At 42.3% G+C, this 16,110-nt stretch overlaps 2 protein-coding genes across 7 annotated transcripts; both read left to right on the top strand.

Moving 5' to 3' along the window:
- Positions 1-454: 454 nt before the first annotated feature.
- Positions 455-3,454, top strand: LOC108266892 (E3 ubiquitin-protein ligase TRIM35). The gene is made up of 6 exons (XM_017470717.3): positions 455-1,166; positions 1,557-1,652; positions 1,745-1,975; positions 2,104-2,126; positions 2,213-2,331; positions 2,811-3,454. Exons 1-6 carry the CDS (start codon positions 768-770, stop codon positions 3,353-3,355), a joined length of 1,413 nt encoding a protein of 470 aa, XP_017326206.1. The 5' UTR covers positions 455-767; the 3' UTR covers positions 3,356-3,454.
- A 198-nt stretch (positions 3,455-3,652) lies between these two features.
- On the top strand, positions 3,653-14,281 carry LOC124628225 (E3 ubiquitin-protein ligase TRIM35). 6 transcript variants are annotated; one of them, XR_008396512.1, is made up of 8 exons: positions 8,017-8,268; positions 10,287-10,666; positions 11,056-11,151; positions 11,244-11,474; positions 11,603-11,625; positions 11,712-11,830; positions 12,304-13,521; positions 13,903-14,281. XR_008396512.1 is itself a non-coding variant. In XM_053680650.1 (7 exons), the coding sequence occupies exons 1-7, from the start codon at positions 8,160-8,162 to the stop codon at positions 12,846-12,848; spliced, it is 1,503 nt and encodes a 500-aa protein (XP_053536625.1). In that variant the 5' UTR covers positions 8,017-8,159; the 3' UTR covers positions 12,849-14,281. The 6 variants fall into 6 exon arrangements, 4 of the variants coding, with proteins under 4 accessions (XP_053536624.1, XP_053536623.1, XP_053536625.1 ...); XR_008396513.1 differs by having other exon boundaries at positions 12,304-13,667; XM_053680650.1 differs by having other exon boundaries at positions 12,304-14,281.
- The last annotated feature ends 1,829 nt before the right edge of the window (positions 14,282-16,110 follow it).

The raw sequence follows: 16,110 nt of genomic DNA, 5'->3' as shown, positions 1-16,110 counted from the left end.
GTCAAAGGAATCAAGTCTAGCTTTACCTCCCGAGCCTACATAACAGCTGTAATTAATCACACATGGAGCTGGCTAGGACAGGGGCTTGGGTGCCAATATTTAAGAGAGTAGTAATTAACTGGCATATACAGGGCACCTCGCAACAGTGCAGTGGTTGCAGACGCCACTGCCCCTCCAGCTGCAGACCCCACTCCCCCTTCAGCTGCAGACCCCTCTCCCCGTCCAGCTGCAGACCTCTCTCACCCTCCAGCTGCAGACCCCATTCCCCCTCCAGCTGCAGACCCCTCTCCCCCTCCAGCTGCATACCCCATTCCTCCTCCAGCTGCAGACCTCTCTCCCCCTCCAGCTGCAGACCTCTCTCCCCCTCCAAACTTTTTATTCTCAGTCCAGAAGACAAGTGCTGTTAATGAATTTGTAGTCAGAATTTAAACAGAAGTGATCTTTATGTGCTGTTTCTGCTGTCAGTGATGAGTGGAACAGGTCATACCTGTCTCTCTAAAACTCCTCCCATTAAGGAAGTACAGAGTCTGAGACGACTGCAGTCCTTTTGCAGTGTTCTGCTCTGGTGAGTTTAGTTTTATTCTCGGTTTATGGAGAATTCTGAGTCTCATTTTCAGCTCTGTGAAAGGAAGTGATTACTAACTGGACCTGCAAAGTCGTATATTAACTTTAAACAAACCTGAAATCAGGGTGTGATTACTTTTGATCAAAGTGAATGTGAATCTGAACATTCGGACTGGAGAGAACAACAACAGCAGCAAAATAAAATGGCTTCTAAGTTTTCAGAGGAGGATTTCTCTTGTCCTGTGTGCTGTGAAATCTTCACGGATCCTGTTGTTCTGCTCTGCAGTCACAGTGTGTGTAAAGTGTGTTTGCAGAAGTTCTGGGAGACCAAAGGATCCAGAGAATGTCCTGTTTGTAGGAGGAAGTCATCTATGGAATATCCTCCCACAAATCTGGCCTTAAAGAACCTGTGTGAGACTTTCTTACAGGAGAGAAGTCAGAGATCTTCATCAGCGTCTGAAACAGTCTGCAGTCTGCACAGTGAGAAACTCAAACTCTTCTGTCTGGATGATCAACAGCCGGTGTGTGTGGTGTGTCAGACTTCAAAAATACACACCAACCATAAATTCTGCCCCATTGATGAGGCATTAACAGACTGTAAGGTAAATAAAATGTTCCTGTAAAAGGTACATGTAAAAAAGAGTTTATTCTACATATCAATATCTACAGGTTCAATATAAACAGAGTGTAATAATTAAATAATAAATGATAATTGCCTTGTGATAAATTTAGTAACATAATAACAAATGTGAGTCTGCTATTCCATCATCTTCAGATTTTCAGCATCTGAAGTGTCTCCTGTATAAACAGGAGCAGATCTTCCATGTTAGACTAAAGCAGTGTACACCAATAAACCCACATCCTATAAGTCTACACTTTTCATTGTTTCTTCTGTACTTGGTGCATTTGAAAAGCTCTAATGAGTGCTTGTAAGAGAGAATACAGCTATTACTAAACACAGAGTCTCCATGCAGTGTGTTGATTTGTTTCAGGAGGAGCTGAAAACTGCTCTGAAGCCCCTACAGGAGAAACTGAAGATCTTTAAAGACTGTAAACTGAACTGGAGTCAGACTGCAGAACATATAAAGGTTAGAATCAATAAGATGGCTTTGATATTAGAATGATATTTTGCATCACTGCATAATCAGTTCTATTTCATTTGATTTCCTCTTCACTGCAGATTCAGGCCCAACACACAGAGTGGCAGATTAAGGAGGAGTTTGAGAAGCTTCACCAGATTCTACGAGATGAAGAGGCAGCCAGGATAGCTGCACTGAGAGAGGAAGAGGAGCAGAAGAGTCAGATGATGAAGGAGAAGATTGAGAAGCTGAGCAGAGACATATCATCTCTTTCAGACACAATCAGAGGCGTAGAAGAGGAGATGAGAGCTGAAGACGTCTCGTTCTTACAAGTGAGGATCATTTAGTCAGTATTTATACTGTGAGAAAGTAAAACTTCTTTCCATCATCAGAAACGTCACATTTCAGTGGTGTAAAAATGTCAGTCAGATCCACTGATATTTGCTTTGTTGTTTTACAGAACTACAAGGCCACAGTGAAAAGGTGAGTGATGTGCTTCCTGTCTCTCTCGTTCTCTGTGTTTCTGACTCCAAACCCACAGCAGCACTGACTCCTGAATGTTTTTGCAGAGCTCAGTGCACACTGCAGCATCCAGAGGAGCTTTCAGGACCACTGATCCATGTGGCAAAACATCTGGACAACCTGAAGTTCAGAGTCTGGGAGAAGATGCAGGACACTGTCCAATACAGTAAGAATCTCTTTCTTTCTTTCTGTTTCTGTGCCTTTGTTAATAACACTAAAGTTGTTTTTATAGTGATGTTTCATTTGTGTAATGTTTTGGAATTGTTGTTGTTGTTGTTGTTATTATTATTATTATTATTATTATTATTATTATTATTATTATTACACACATATTTGGTCACCTTTTGAACTGATGTAATGTCAGGGAACTTTTATTTTGAAAGGCTTCAGATGCGTCAGACTGTTCAGTGGTTGAAGCACGAGTGTAAAAATGGATCGTTGCAGCGGCTTACAAAAGTTTTAGATTTACAATTCTTATAAAGATTGTTTACATTTGTAATTTAAATACACCCGGTTATATATGTTTATTCATTAATATTGTAATTACAGTTATTTCTTTGGTTTAGGCTAATGTTATCTACTTCCATGCTAAAGTAATGTTTACATTAACTTAGCTCCATTGTGTGTGTGTGTGTGTGTTTTCAGCACCTGTTACTCTGGACCCCAACACTGCTCATCCTAAACTCATTGTATCTGATGATCTGACCAGTGTGAGAGTCAGTGATGAGAAACAGAAGCTTCCTGATAATCCAGAGAGATTTGATGATCATGGCTGTATCCTGGGCTCTGAGGTCTTTAACTCAGGGACATACTGCTGGGATGTTGAAGTAGGAGACTGTACAAGGTGGTTAGTGGGTGTGATGACAGAATCTGCGCAGAGGAAGGGAGATATATTCTCCAGAAGTGGAATCTGGTGTGTGTGGTATTATGATGTTAAATATGGAACATGTTCTACACCACAGTCACTCACTCTCCTCTCAGTAACACAGAAGCTCCAGAGGATCAGAGTGCAGTTGGACTGGAACACAGGAAAGCTGTCGTTCTCTGACCCTCTCACTAACACACACATACACACTTTCACACACACATTTACTGATAAATTACTGCCATTTATAACTGTTGCTTGTAATAAATCTCCTGTAAAGATCCTCCCACTTCAGTGCTCTGTAAGAGTGAATCAGATCAGTTAGAGCTGATATTGTTTTATTCCAATTCATTAATGAAATATTGCTGATGAAAAGATTCATGTTCTTTGTGAAAGTCTGTTTTTACTGAAGCACTGAACACTTCATTGTGGAATTTATTTTGAAGTGTGTAACGACACAAGACGGTTAACAGGAAGTAAGCGCAGGAGCAATGTCTTTATTAATAAACCAAGCAAACAAAACACAGGGAACGCGGTCTATACTGAACTAGACTAGCTAGATTAAACATGGACTAGAGTCTAGGCATTACACGAAAACAGGACATGGAAATAAGACCGCTAGCATGCTACACGCATTCGCTACTACATTCAAACATATAGATCTAATACTGCGCGAAGTGCACATCAACACAAGGGGTTTAAATAACCAACAGAATTAAACTAGATCACCGACACCTGGAGTAAATCAACCAACGCTCGCACACAGTGAGAATCAAAACAAACGAACCGCGCGTGTCCATATACAAGAGTCTCGTGCACGCGCGCTCAGCAGCAGTCTTTGCACTTCGATGCCGCAGCGCCCTCTGCCGGCGGTAGCGTAACAAAGTGTTCTATTATTATTTCGACTCACCTTATCAGTTACATCAAAATAATGTGAAAACTCAAAATTATAAGATAATATCTCAGATATTAATATATCTTGAAATTCCAAGATATTCATTGAAATATTTTAAGTAAAAATAACGACCTACTGCGTGGAAATTTACAGACTACATCTCAACAACTGCAGGGTCCTGTAGGTTCATCCTGTACAACATCAAGAAAATCCCACCCTACCTCACACCGGCTCTTGTTATCTCATTAAATTTTGGCCGGAGAATGGGTTGACTTTGATTAAAAAAGCTGTTTAAAAGAATCGAGCGTATTAAATACCTTCTAAATATAACCCTTAGGAGTTAAAATGTTAAAGTTTTGACTAAAAGAATCACACGTGTTGTTTAAACTAGAAGACAAGTTTTTCGCGAGATGTCTTCCGATCGTTGGATAAAGCAGGAATGAGGTTAAAAAACAATTCAGCTCTCTCTCTCAGTACACTCCCCATCCACACGTGTTTCACCGGCAGACAGTTTCTGTAGATCGCGTAAATTTATGACTCTATCGGACTGTTCTGTATGTGAGCCTAATTTATGACTCTTTGTGTTTTCCTGACCGACAGTTCTGTATCTACACTTAATTTATGACCAGGCGTGGGGTGTAATCCTATCACTTTGTTTATGTTAATGAGTCAGTGTCTGGGGTGTTAATGGCTTTAGGAAACTTTGGCTTTTTATTTTGAGGAATAGGAGATGTCTGTCTATCGTACCAGTAAGTGTTGTTTTATTATTATTATTATTATTATTAAGAATGTTTATTTATTAATAAACGAATCATGGGACTGTTGTAATGGTTAAACAGGTCTCTAGCACTGCAGGTGATGCTGACGTTGTGTCTATTCTGGACATCGTTGAGGAAATAAAATTTCTGCACAAGGCAAGCGGTACATACATGTGTTATTATTTAGAAGTATTTGTGCCTGTGTATGATGTGTTGTGTATGTGTAGAATAATTATGCTTTTATTTTACATAAAGGATCGAACTCAGGCGGAGAGGCTCCGCGAGTCAGGTCGGATAACCCCGTCCTCAGTAAGTGTTGTAATGCTTAGTTATTGACGGTTATTTTTTTAAATGCGGTCTTATGTTGTTTCTTATGTTTTTGAATGTGTGTTTGTTTACTGCTCAAGGATTGTCAAATCTTGCAAACAAGATCGACGCTCCAGAATTCTAAAATTGTGTGGTGGGTGCTAGCGACCGGAGTATATCGACAAAGCCTAGAAGGAATAAACATAAAACAGTTACGATCGCTCAGGTACATGCTCCGACTGATGATTGTTTGAGAGACACAGACTTAGTGACACCTACAACACCGGAACTTAAGTGGTCAAGTTGTTCCCCTGGGCCGGCAGACGGTATGTAGTATGTCTTTAAAAAAAGAGAGTTGTATCTTCCTAATTCGTACTGGTTTCCTAACTCATGTTTACTTTTTCAGAGTCAGCTGTGAATGAACGAGCTCCCTCTGAATAGTTCGATATAGAGTCCGTTTTGAGCTGGGATCACGAGTTGTTTGAATCGTGGGACGCTTGTGCACTTTCCCAGGCTCATGGAGAAACACGTGCCAGTGAATGTCTGACTGCGGAAGACAACGACTCTGAGACTCTACCTTCAGACCAAGAAGTTTACAGTCGTGAGTCGCCGGTTGTTAAAGACAACAGAGCCTTATTTGAGCTAATACAAACCGTTTCAAGACAATCAAGGGGCATATTGCGGACCTTGAAAAGCGTTTTGCTGTCATCAAGGAGCGTCAGGACGGCATTGAGAAGAAGCATAGTGTTTATAATCAATCTGTGATGGATACTTTACAACGACACACCATCTCGCATAAACATATTATAGCTACACAGAGACTCCATGCTGGAGAGAATGGCCACGTTGGTCATAACCAAAACCTGATGATGGATTTGTTCAAGCAGGTTGTACACATACTTAAAAAAAAAAAAAAAAAAAAAACCTCAGGTGAGTTGTACAATACGTTTTCATACATCTGTGTGTTTGCTTGTATTAATTGTTGATTCGATACTGTTTACTGTTTGTGTTATTTTTACTAGTTTTTTTATAACCATAGTTGTTTCAAAATGTTTTGTTTAAATTTTCAAAACTGGTTTAAAAATGTCAAAGCGTTGTGGGGAATCAGTTTGTAATCAGGGAGCAGTAATTAAATCTAGAAAATGCGACAACGACGGTTTGTGTTTCTTTGAACAACGCGGTAACACAGAAACATTACAGTATTTAATTCGGACAGTGGAGGATCTGAATAGATCTGAGTCTACCACTGATACGTTGTTGGAATTATTAAACAGGTCCAGGTTTTGCGGTCCGGCCCGTGACTGGGCGGAGCAGCTGGTGAGCACTGGGTCCTCTGCCCTCCAGGATGTCACTCAATTTGCAGAACTTTTTATGGAGGAGTTCACGCAGCCAGGGCAGCTTCATGGTCTGGAATTACTGGGGTGGAGAGTCAATGGACAGCCCCAGCCTGACCTGCCATTTAACCTCTATTATGAGGGGATTGACAGGTCAGCCTCCACCGATCCGCTTCAGGTTCCAGCCAGTGTGGTGGAGGTGGCACCGACATGCATGTCTGAGGGCTACAGGAGGGAGACCAAGCTACAATGCCCTACCTGCAAAAAACTGGGTCTCCAGGAAGCATTCTACTGCTCTCATGAATGCTTCAAGAGCAGCTTTTGGGAGCATAAGAAACTCCACCAGAGAGCCCGTGCAGAGATCCAGCCCGGGGTCAACAGGGTGACCTCGGAGCTCCCGTCGGAAGTCTCAGCATCCGAGCCCCAGCCGGAGGTGAACCTGGCGACCTCAGAGCTCGAACCTGAGACCCACGAGGAGGTCTCACTCGCCGAGCTCCAGCCAGAGGTCCACATGGCAGCTTCAGAGCTCCAGCACGAGACCTACGGGGAGGTCTCAGCTCCAGAGCTCCAGCCTGAGGTTAACCTGGCGACCTCAGAGCTCAAACCTGAGACCCACGAGGTGGGCTCACCTGCCGAGCTCCAGCTAGAGGTCAACAGGGAGGCCCCAGCATCAGAGCCCCAGCCGGAGGTTAACCTGGCGACCTCAGAGCTCGAACCTGAGACCCACGAGGTGGGCTCACCCGCCGAGCTCCAGCCAGTCAACAGGGAGGCCCCAGCCCCAGAGCTCCAGCCTAAGGTTCAGGAGGGGGTCTCAGCTCCACAGATCCACTGTAAAGCCCAGTTACTGTCCCAAGTGTCTGTTAACCCGGACAACCAAGCCCTGCTCAAGCCCAAGTCTACTGACATGGCCAACCATGTTCTGCTCAAGCCCGAGTCTACCAACACAGCCGACCACGTTCTGCTCAAGCCCGAGTCTACTAACACGTACAGCCAAGCCCTGCTCACATCCAAGTTAGCCGACATGACCGACCAAGCCTTGCTCATGTCCAAGTCTACTAACACAACCAACCAAGCCCTGCTCACGTCCAAGTCAGCCAACATGACTGACCAAGCCCTGCTCATGTCCAAGTCCACTGACACGGCCGACCACGTTCACCTCAGTCCCGAGTCCACTGACACGGCCGACCACGTTCACCTCAAGCCCGAGTCCACTGACACGGCCGATCACGTTCTGCTCAAACCCGAGTCCGCCGACATTGACAGCCAAGTTCTGCTCACGCCCGAGTCCGCCGACAAAGACAGCCAAGTTCTGCTCACGCCCGAGTCCGCCGACAAGGACAGCCAAGTTATGTTCACACCCGAGTCAGCAAACGGGGACAACCAAGTTCTGCACATGCTTGAGTTTGCTGAAACAGACAACCAAGCTCTGCTCACGTCCATGTCTGCTGACATGCACAACCAAGTGTCTGTTGACACGGACAACCAAGCTCTGCTCACGTCCCAGTCTGCTGACATGACCAGCCAAGTTCAGCCTGCAGGCTCTGCGGAGTACGTCGCTCTGCTTTCCTCTTCAGCCGAGGACGTCTCTCTGCTGTCCTGTTCCGCCGAGGACGTAGCTTTGCTTTCCTGCTCTGCCGTGAACGACGCTCTGCTTTCCTGCTCTGCAGTGAACGTCACTCTGCTTCCCTGCTCCGCCGAGGACATCGCTCTGCTTTCCTGCTCTGCCATGTACGTCACTCTGCTTTTTTGTTTCGCTAAGAACGCCGTGCAGTCTCCTGGCTCTGCTTGGGACATTCTGCCCATGGGGCCAGGGCCGCCAATGGAGATGGATGTTTCATGGTACTCCGGGAGAAGTGCCTTTGGTGGGGGGGGTTTGGGGGTGTTTGTCACGAGTTCCCCTTTAAGCAGCGCGCTGTGGAGCATGTGAGCGCGCGTGCACGAGCAGGTGAGCACCTCCTTTTCCCTTGTTGACAATCATGACATTTCAACACGTACATTTGTTTATGTTTCTGTTGTGTCTCCTCCCCGTTCTGTCATTGGCTATTGTTTCACGTGTGTCTGAATCGCCCTCAGCCGTCAGCCATTACAACACTGATTATGTTTGTATATATACCACGCGCCTCCCAGCACACGGCGCGGAATAATAGAATAGATAAGATATATTACAGTAGATTAGTTTAGAGTCCTTTCTATAGTTAACCATAGTCATAGCCCTTGTCATGTTTCATGTTTAGACTCGATTCGTTACCATAGTTAATCATAGTCCTAGTTTATGTCCTTGTTAGGTTCTTTGTTAAAGTTAGTTAGGTTAAACATTAGATTTAGTCAACGCTGGTTTCTCTGCTACCAGTCCCTCGCTTTTGTTTATGTTTCATGTTTGGTATATCGACCCTCTATCCCGTGACCGCGACTTTGATTCCTGCCTTGCCTCGTTTATGCCTATTTGCCGATCGTCTGAACTTTGTATGTTACTGGATTACGTTTGTGGATTACGTTTTGGATTACTGTTTGGATTTACCTGCCTGTGTTCTCTCATTTAATAAAACTGTTCCAACTGCATTTGCATCCGTCCCATCTTCCTTACATCACGAGATGTGACAATCTCGATATTTATTATGAAGAGGATGGTGTCAAAAAAGCTTTCGAATTCAGTGGTTGTATGTTTCCCGGGCATTATTGTTGTTATAATCCTAACCATTTACATCCGTTATCAAAAGTGCCCTACGGCTTGCTCAGGAGACAATTTGATGACAAAGTCAAAATATTAGAAAAAGCGTATGGTCTGGATGTTGAGGTAATGTGGGAGTGTGATTGGAAAAATGCTAAACAGACCGATGTCTCTGTAATGGCTTTTATGTCCACTTACACACATCTTGAAAGACTGAAACCGCGCAATGCTCTGTTTGGTGGTCATAGTAACGCATTCAAATTGTCTGACAAAGCCGACATTAGTGAAAAAAATATATATATATTTTTTACAAGATTGTAGTCCCTTTGCCAGGCCAAAAAATGTTACCCCATAGGACATCCCCAAATAATTTTCAAGGATTTTGAGCGTCTTGAAAATTATTATGGATTTGTCAAAGCTACAGTGCTGCCACCACAAAAACTGCTTCACCCCGTCCTTCACTATAGGACTGGTGGTAAGCTTATGTTTCCACTCTGTCGTACATGCGCAGAACGGCAGAATCAGACAGACCCGTGTGGACATACTGATGAGGAAAGAGTAATTTCGGGCTGTCGGGTCAGCATCGAACTGTTGAAAGGTGTCATTTAGTTGGCTGTCGTAATCAGAAAAGAAAGATCCAAGAGATCATGGAAGTCAAAGGAATCAAGTCTAGCTTTACCTCCCAAGCCTACATAACAGCTCTAATTAATCACACATGGAACTGGCTAGGACAGGGGCTTGGGTGCCAATATTTATGATAGTAGTAATTAACTGGCGTATACAGGGCACCTCATAACTGTGCAGTGGTTGCAGACCCCACTCCCCCTCCAGCTGCAGACCCCACTCCCCCTCCAGCTGCAGACGTCTCTCCCCCTCCAAACTTTTTATTCTCAGTCCAGAAGACAAGTGCTGTTAATGAACTCGTATTCAGTATTTAAACAGAAGTGATCTTGATCTGCTGTTTCTGCTGTCAGTGATGAGTGGAACAGGTCATACCTGTCTCTCTAAAACTCCTCCCATTAAGGAAGTACAGAGTCCGAGATGACTGCAGTCCTTTTGCAGTGTTCTGCTCTGCTGAGTTTAGTTTTATTCTCGGTTTATAGAGAATTCTGAGTCTCATTTTCAGCTCTGTGAAAGGAAGTGATTACTAACTGGACCTGCAAAGTCGTATATTAACTTTATACAAACCTGAAATCAGGGTGTGATTACTTTTGATCAAAGTGAAAGTGAATCTGAACATTCGGACTGGAGAGAACAACAACAGCAGCAAAATAAAATGGCTTCTAAATTTTCAGAGGAGGATTTCTCTTGTCCTGTGTGCTGTGAAATCTTCACGGATCCTGTTCTCCTGCGCTGCAGTGACAGTGTGTGTAAAGTGTGTTTGCAGAAGTTCTGGGAGACCAAAGGATCCAGAGAATGTCCTGTTTGTAGGAGGAAGTCGTCTATGGATCATCCTCCCATAAATCTAGCCTTAAAGAACTTGTGTGAGACTTTCTTACAGGAGAGAAGTCAGAGATCTTCATCAGCGTCTGAAACAGTCTGCAGTCTGCACAGTGAGAAACTCAAACTCTTCTGTCTGGATGATCAACAGCCGGTGTGTGTGGTGTGTAAGACTTCAAAAATACACACCAACCATAAATTCTCTCCCACTGATGAGGCATTAACAGACTGTAAGGTAAATAAAATGTTCTTGTAAAAGGTACATGTAAAAAAGAGATTATTCTACATATCAATATCTACAGGTTCAATATAAACACAGTGTAATAATTAAATAATAAATTATAATTATCTTGTGATAAATTTAGTAAATAATAACAAATGTGAGGCTGCTATTCCATCATCTTCAGATTTTCAGCATCTGAAGTGTCTCCTGTATAAACAGGAGCAGATCTTCCATGTTAGACTAAAGCAGTGTATACCAATAAACCCACATCCTATAAGTCTACACTTTTCATTGTTTCTTCTGTACTTGGTGCATTTGAAAAGCTCTAATGAGTGCTTGTAAGAGAGAATACAGCTATTACTAAACACAGAGTCTCCATGCAGTGTGTTGATTTGTTTCAGGAGGAGCTGAAAACTGCTCTGAAGCCCCTACAGGAGAAACTGAAGATCTTTAAAGACTGTAAACTGAACTGGAGTCAGACTGCAGAACATATAAAGGTTCGAATCAATAAGATGGCTTTGATATTAGAATGATATTTTGCATCACTGCAGAATCAGTTCTATTTCATTTGATTTCCTCTTCACTGCAGATTCAGGCCCAACACACAGAGCGGCAGATTAAGGAGGAGTTTGAGAAGCTTCACCAGATTCTACGAGATGAAGAGGCAGCCAGGATAGCTGCACTGAGAGAGGAAGAGGAGCAGAAGAGTCAGATGATGAAGGAGAAGATTGAGAAGCTGAGCAGAGACATATCATCTCTTTCAGACACAATCAGAGGCGTAGAAGAGGAGATGAGAGCTGAAGACGTCTCGTTCTTACAAGTGAGGATCATTTAGTCAGCATTTATACTGTGAGAAAGTAAAACTTCTTTCCATCATCAGAAACGTCACATTTCAGTGGTGTAAAAATGTCAGTCAGATCCACTGATATTTGCTTTGTTGTTTTACAGAACTACAAGGCCACAGTGAGAAGGTGAGTGATGTGCTTTCTGTCTCTCTCGTTCTCTGTGTTTCTGACTCCAAACCCACAGCAGCACTGACTCCTGAATGTTTTTGCAGAGCTCAGTGCACACTGCAGCATCCAGAGGAGCTTTCAGGACCACTGATCCATGTGGCAAAACATCTGGACAACCTGAAGTTCAGAGTCTGGGAGAAGATGCAGGACGCTGTCCAATACAGTAAGAATCTTCCTTTCTTTCTTTCTTTCTGTTTCTGTGCCTTAGTTAATAACACTAAAGTGTTTTTTATTGTGATGTTTCATTTGTGTAATGTTTTGGAATTGTTATTATTATTATTATTATTATTATTATTATTATTATTATTATTATTACTCCACACATATTTGGTCACCTTTTGAACTGATGTAATGTAAGGGAACTTTTATTTTGAAAGGCTTCTGATGCGTCAGACTGTTAAGTGGTTGAAGCACGAGTGTAAAAATGGATCGTTGCAGCGGTTTACAGAAGTTTTAGATTTACATTTCTAATTTAAATACACCCGGTTATATATGTTTATTCATTAATATTGTAATTACAGTTATCATTTCCTTGGATTAGGCTAATGTTAGCTACTTCCATGCTAACATAGTGTTTAAGTTAGTTTAGCTCCATTGTGTGTGTGTGTGTGTGTGTGTGTGTGTGTGTGTTTTCAGCACCTGTAACTCTGGACCCCAACACTGCTCATCCTAACCTCATTGTATCTGATGATCTGACCAGTGTGAGACTCAGTGATGAGAAACAGAAGCTTCCTGATAATCCAGAGAGATTTGATGATTGTTGGTGTATCCTGGGCTCTGAGGTCTTTAACTCAGGGACACACTGCTGGGACGTTGAAGTAGGAGACTGTACACTGTGGTATGTGGGTGTGATGACAGAATCTGCTCAGAGGAAGGGATATATATTCTCCAGAAGTGGAATCTGGTGTGTGTGGTATTTTGATGGTAAATATAGAACATGGTCTACACCACAGCCAGACACTCTCCTCTCAGTAACACAGAAGCTCCAGAGGATCAGAGTGCAGCTGGACTGGAACAGAGGAAAGCTGTCGTTCTCTGACCCTCTCACTAACACACACATACACACTTTCACACACACATTTACTGATAAATTACTGCCATTTATAAGAGTTGCTTGTAATAAATCTCCTGTAAAGATCCTCCCACTTCAGTGCTCTGTAAGAGTGAATCAGATCAGTTAGAGCTGTTATTGTTTTATTCCAATTCATTAATGAAATATTGCTGATGAAAAGATTCATGTTCTTTGTGAAAGTCTGTTTTTACTGAAGCTCTGAACACTTCATTGTGGAATTTATTTTGAAGTGTGTAACGACACAAGACGGTTAACAGGAAGTAAGCGCAGGAGCAATGTCTTTATTAATAAACCAAGCAAATAAAACACAGGGAACGCGGTCTATACTGAACTAGACTAGCTAGATTACACATGGACTAGAGTCTAGGCATTACACCAAAACAGGACATGGAAATAAGACCGCTAGCATGCTGCACGCATTCGCTACTACATTCAAACATATAGATCTAATACTGCGCGAAGTGAGCAGCAGCACAAGGGGTTTAAATAACCAACAGAATTAAACTAGATCACCGACACCTGGAGTAAATCAACCAATTGTAGCCCAGGCTTAATAATGAGAAACACTATTTAGCTGTCTAACCAAGTCACAAACAGGTTAACTTTGATTCTCTTCTTATCTTTGATGGATTTATAAGTGAGCAAATGGGTGAACTCTATGAGGCAGTGAACTGACCAATCAGTTGCCAGCTAGGCGCTGTTACAGTTACACCTCTAGGTTAATGTCGGCACGTTCTTTTTGGCGCTTGCGTCTGAGCATAGGAGGCTGCGTTATCCATTTGGTAAGACGAAAAACGACATGGAGTGAATTAAAGTTCTGTACTCATTATTGCATATACTGCCTATACCTTGTTGTAATATGGAGAGTAAAAGAGAGCTGTGCTTGAATCCTCTTGTCACGGAGCTGAAGGCAGTGAATTCTGCTAAAGTGAGTTGTTTACCTGGCGCTAGGCCTCTGAGTTCGCTAGCATTTATTCTAATTCGTGGAGAGAAATTCATATAGTCTTGATACTTCAGAAGAAACATAAGAGCTGTTGTACAACGAGAGATTTTGACATTGCATTATAGGTGTACTGAAGTATTATCTCACTTTATAGTAGCCTGTAGCAGTCCATTTATTCACTGAATGGTAATTGAGAGAAATGATCTGGCCTTATTTATAGGTCTGGTTTTGGTAAAGAGTTGGAAACATCGTGCAGGGATCCTTTCCACGGAGTGATACAGATCCCCACGTTCCAAGCGTTCTCCAAGAGATTCATAGATTCCCAGTCTGGGTGGCGAGCCAACCGTGTTTGTGTGACTGACTTTAGACGGATTGCCAGGATCATCTTCATGGTGGTAGGACAAACACTAACACGAACTAAAGAGCCCAACGTTGGTGACTGAACTCTTGTCAACAAAGGCAAGTGAAGCTGAGGACGAACTGAGCTCAAGGGGATTTATTTACGTGCGCACTTTATTTTAGTTTATTTTTTTCCATAACTGTTTTGTATATGTATGTACCAGCCCATGTGTGTTTAATACATCTTATGCAAATTGTCATTCTGATGTGGTTTTCTTTTTATTGACCTTCAGTTCTCAGGCTCTTAACAATTTAGCATCTTCTGATTCTGGTCCAAATTCATATTACTGATAACCTCTAAGACTACTTCAGACTACTACACCTATGTATATTCTTACTACCTCGTGATAAGGGTTATACAATGCTTGCACACAGAATCAAAACAAACGAACCGCGCGTGTCCATATACAAGAGTCTCGTGCGCGCGCTCAACAGCAGTCTTTGCGCTTCGACACCGCAGCGCCCTCTGCCGGCGGTAGCGTAACAGTGTTGTATTATTATTTTGACTCGCCTTATCAATTACATCAAAATGTGAAAACTCAAAAGAATATCTCGGATATTAATCTTTTAATTCCAATATAGTCATTGAAATATTTTAAGTGAAAATAACGACCTACTGTGTTTGAAATAATGACTTATTAAATAAAAATAATGTGAAAGTTCAAATAACTACATAGTACACTTCCCCACAACTTTCAGTTCAGGGCGTCCAGAAACAAATAGCCACAGGATGAATTTAAAAACATGTTTAAACAGATCTTTATCTCTATTCATTTTATTCCTGAATTTAAATCATTGTAAATAAACAGGCTTTGGAGACTGGTGTCTTTACTGTATTTGTATTGTTAGCGCTATGCTGTTAATCCTGGGTGAAATGTTTAGCTGGATGTGTGTTGTGTAAAACTGTGCAGTGGAGGAGAATTCAAATTGAGCTCTAAATTTCCCTCCACCAGCAGTTTGTGGTTGTGATACAGATCCATCTGATCTTTAGTCAATCCTGCATTAGGTGCTGATTCACAACTTAAAATGCAATTCAGAATGAAATAATCACTTTGTTCACAGTGAGAATGTGGGGCGGATGTGGAAGAGAGAGTGATGGGGGGGGGAGTCAGATGTTAAAGGTGCTAAAAACAATTTTACAGTAATACTTTTCTCTAGTCCTTTAACCACAAGTTCTGTTCATCACGTAATTCATCCATATTTCCACAGAGATCATCCAAGAACTAAATCATCTACAACCCTCAAAACAAACTCCAATTCCCATGATTCTCAGTGAAGTAAAAACACATCACATGACCAGTCACATGACCGATCATCACTATCACCAGATTTCCGATTAGAGTAAACTGTTTCTGAATTTCAGAAACATAGGATGGCAGGGGAATGCTCATATTAATGAGGAAAGTGTTACCTGATTCACTGGTGAAATGTTCCGGCTCTGACCTGCTGCTGCACGCGACGGTTCTATGACTGCTGTTAAATGACATCCTGAGGAGATCCACAACTCCTCTTAAATGACATCCTGAGGAGATCCACAACTCCTCTTAAATGTGTGTATTTATCTGAAAGCTACATTCTGAACTACTACGCTCAGCACAGAACCTTACATATGTGGCAATCTTCCAAGTGGAGGGAAAACGTCCATCCCAAATTCAGCAAATCCAACTACTTCACCCTGGGGGAGAACCAGGGAAATACTCCCAAATAAAGGCACATAGATAAGTATCACCAATCGGGGCAAGGAACACGAGAGTGAGACATGAATACGAATATAAAAATGTATATTTTATTATGACACTTAAGCATCATTTAAAACTTAACATGAAAATATAAAATCGCTTTTCCATGAAGCACAGTAAGAACTTTTAAACTAAGAACTTCTCCAGGCCCAGGCTTGGCAGGTACAAGGCAGGCCAGCTACAACTCGCAAGGTCATCCAATCCCACCTCAAGTCACACCAAAATCATCAAACACTACCTACACCATAAGGAAGCTGTGTTTGCACACACCACCGAATAAATGCAGCTAG

The sequence above is a fragment of the Ictalurus punctatus genome, chromosome 6 (genome assembly GCF_001660625.3).
Source record: "Ictalurus punctatus breed USDA103 chromosome 6, Coco_2.0, whole genome shotgun sequence".
Taxonomy (NCBI): Eukaryota; Metazoa; Chordata; class Actinopteri; order Siluriformes; family Ictaluridae; genus Ictalurus; species Ictalurus punctatus.
This window is presented reverse-complemented; position numbering and strand designations above follow the sequence as displayed.